At 33.9% G+C, this 2,900-nt stretch overlaps 1 protein-coding gene across 1 annotated transcript in view; it reads left to right on the top strand.

Annotated features, from left to right (window-relative positions):
• The window catches only part of LOC111451342, a 21,872-nt gene that overhangs the window by 4,030 nt on the left and 14,942 nt on the right, over nucleotides 1-2,900 (top strand). The window contains exons 6-9 of the mRNA XM_023091721.1: nucleotides 798-938; nucleotides 1,074-1,231; nucleotides 2,346-2,514; nucleotides 2,603-2,701. Of these exons, the coding sequence (XP_022947489.1) occupies nucleotides 798-938; nucleotides 1,074-1,231; nucleotides 2,346-2,514; nucleotides 2,603-2,701 (567 nt within the window). The remainder of the gene's footprint in view (nucleotides 1-797; nucleotides 939-1,073; nucleotides 1,232-2,345; nucleotides 2,515-2,602; nucleotides 2,702-2,900) is intronic.

The following is a 2,900-nucleotide window of genomic DNA, read 5'->3' on the forward strand; positions in this document are numbered from 1 at the left end:
ATTTTTTTTTTTTTTTTTTTTTTTTTTTTTGATTTATTAGAAACGAGAGGAATAAAAATCTTTTGAGGGATTCTTTCTCTACGTTTGTTAGTTTTTTGGATTTAATAATTTTTCCTGCTATGTACTGGCTATGATTTATTCTTTTGGATTGGAGTATGTCTATCAGTAGTTGTGGAGGCCCTCTTTTTGGGCTGTCATTTTGTTCCCTTGTAGTTGCTCATAAAAAAAACTAACATGGTATATTAAATAGATTGAGCTTCCACTAGTAACCAAATGTGTAAAACTAGTGGTTGTCTCTTGAGATTATAGGGTTTTTATTTATTTTTGTCTTAAAAGAGATTTGATAGAAGTTGAGCTTTCATTGAAAATGGAATGAATATAAAAGGGGCTTACAAAAACTACATCCCAGAAAAAGGAGCCCGAGCAACAATTAAAGTTCTAGCAGGATAAGAAAGGGCTCCAAAATAGGATCGAGAGGATAATTACAAACATCCTTCGAGGTAGATTCTCAAAGGGTAAAATTAAACTTAGCAAGAGCTCACGTCTCTGTCCATGACCATGCCTTCTCTATTATCACGTGTGATTAGTTGAGGTGATTGTTGCCTGGACACTCTCAAAATGCTAAAAGAAGAAGACAATTACCTTGAAATCAGAGCGTATAGCCTATTTCTTGTTTCTTCTGGAATTGTTGCTTTGAATGTTACTTGGATGTTTACTTCTGTCCCTATAATACACTCACCCACCACCACATTTGTTGATGATTTTAACTGGATAATAACCGTTGGAATGCTATGTAGGACATTGACCTTTTCACATTTTGGGCTGAAGAGACTTTGACAGAAGATAATCTAATTTTGGACATTCTGTTTATTGCATACTATGAGTCATTTGTTAGATGTAATGGTGAGCGATGGAGGGCATTGTGCCTGCTTTATAAGGTACATCTGTTTTTTCTATTGCTCTCTCTCTCTCTCTTTTGGATAACGTGTGTCCAGGCCAGTGTATCTCTTCCTTTGTTATACTTCTATAAGTATTCTACTATCCTATATATGCTAACGATGCAAGTGGTCCAGGGAATCATATCTGGATCTTATAACATTGAAATGCTTTCAATATCAAGTGCAGCAATACATTCTTCTTGTCAAGTTAAAGTTCGACTATTATTTATCCTTATGGAAACGTTGGACCTAGAAAGTCTTCTCCAGATGGTTCATGATCAAACAACTTTCAGGTTTTCATCTTGTTTGGTAATGTTTTTATATTTTAGGATTGCTAGATGGCCGATTAATAAGGATGTTTTACCTTTTCTTTATGAACATATAGTTTCAATCACTGTTGAAATGTGAAAAGTGTAGAAGTGTGTAAAAGCGATTGTGAAAGTGTAAAACTGATTGAATGTTTCCTTTGATAGTCCTCATTCAATGGTTCAAGCGGAATCAAAGAATTCTTAAAGAAAGGAGTATGGTTTGGTTTGAATGTTTTGATCTATCTAGGCTAATGGCTTCTCATTAGTGTTCACCTTCAAACTTCTTTGATCATTATTCAAGTGTTGTTTATTGAAATTGGGATCCTTTTATTCATTCTTCCTAATTGTTTTTTCTTTAATTTATTTTCCTATTTTCTGTCCTCATCCATTTATCTGTAACTTCTGATTTATGTTAGTTTTCCTAAGTAGGAGTCACAATGCCAGTAGAGATCATATACTATTTTTATACATGTGGATGTATGAATTTAAAGCTTGCTAGTAGGATACTTCTTGAGTCGTGTTTTTAAATACTTAACACCTTTAGTTCAGGTAGTTGCTAGAAATTAGTCGGCTATTAATCGGTTGTGATTGTGTTTGTAAATCGTGCTGTTGTCTTTTAGAGATTGGGGATCTTTTTGTTTAAGGAGGTTCCATCTATTGGCGTTAGCAAATTTCCCCCCGTTGATGAATATTCAATTATGTTTAACATCGGATAATAATATATGAAATCCATAATATGTAAAATAAAGATAAAATATTTATTAAATTTAAGTTCAGAGATCAGGAAGAGATGAGGACAGGAGCACTTCCTGTCCAAATATGTAAAATAACGTTGATTGAGAGATCAGTGTTTTCATCGCTTCCTTGTTGAGTTCCCTTGTGAAGGACTTGTGTAACTATGGCCTTAATTTTCTCATCGACTTTAGATGTCTTTGCCTTATTTATTTCATTTTTTCGATGAAATGTTCCCCATAAGAGTAGGATTAGGGGCAACTACTTGTGTCTATTACTTATTAATTTGGTTTTTTAGCATTTTTTTCCTAATAGGTCATGTCTCTCCTTCTTATCTCTCATTTTGAAGTACTTTTCCATTCCACAGGCAGGGTGCTTCAGTTTTTACCTCGTCTGATTTTCAAGAGATGGATGCAATAGTCTCTAGTTTGAATGCTTTCGAAATAAAAGAAGCAGGCCCTCTGTTACTAACATGGGCAGTTTTCTTGTGTCTAATATCATCACTTCCCGGAAAAGAGGAACACAATGGGCTGCTGGTATGTGGGTCTGCGAAAAGTGCTTGTTTGTTTGAGAATTTATGAATACTACATATTATTTCAATTTTAACTTTTTGTTCGTGACCAGGAGATTGATCATGTTGGCTATGTTCGTCAAGCTTTTGATTCGGCAGCATTCAATTATTTTCTTGATATACTTCACAGTGATTTACTGAAGGAATCGGAAGTATGCTGCCTTTACTTGGTTTTCTTATTCTTATCCAATCAATAAACGAATTTGACAGCTCTGATATCCCGTTCGTGCTTTGTGCATGATTCTGACTCATTTTAGTTTCTACTTTTTTTTTGTAAGGTTTGTTAATCTCTGCGTACTAAAATACATTGTATTTAGTATTTTTCACCTTTTTTTTTTTTTTTTTTTTTTT

The sequence above is a fragment of the Cucurbita moschata genome, unplaced genomic scaffold, assembly GCF_002738365.1.
Source record: "Cucurbita moschata cultivar Rifu unplaced genomic scaffold, Cmos_1.0 Cmo_Scf00013, whole genome shotgun sequence".
In the NCBI taxonomy this organism is placed as follows: domain Eukaryota; kingdom Viridiplantae; phylum Streptophyta; class Magnoliopsida; order Cucurbitales; family Cucurbitaceae; genus Cucurbita; species Cucurbita moschata.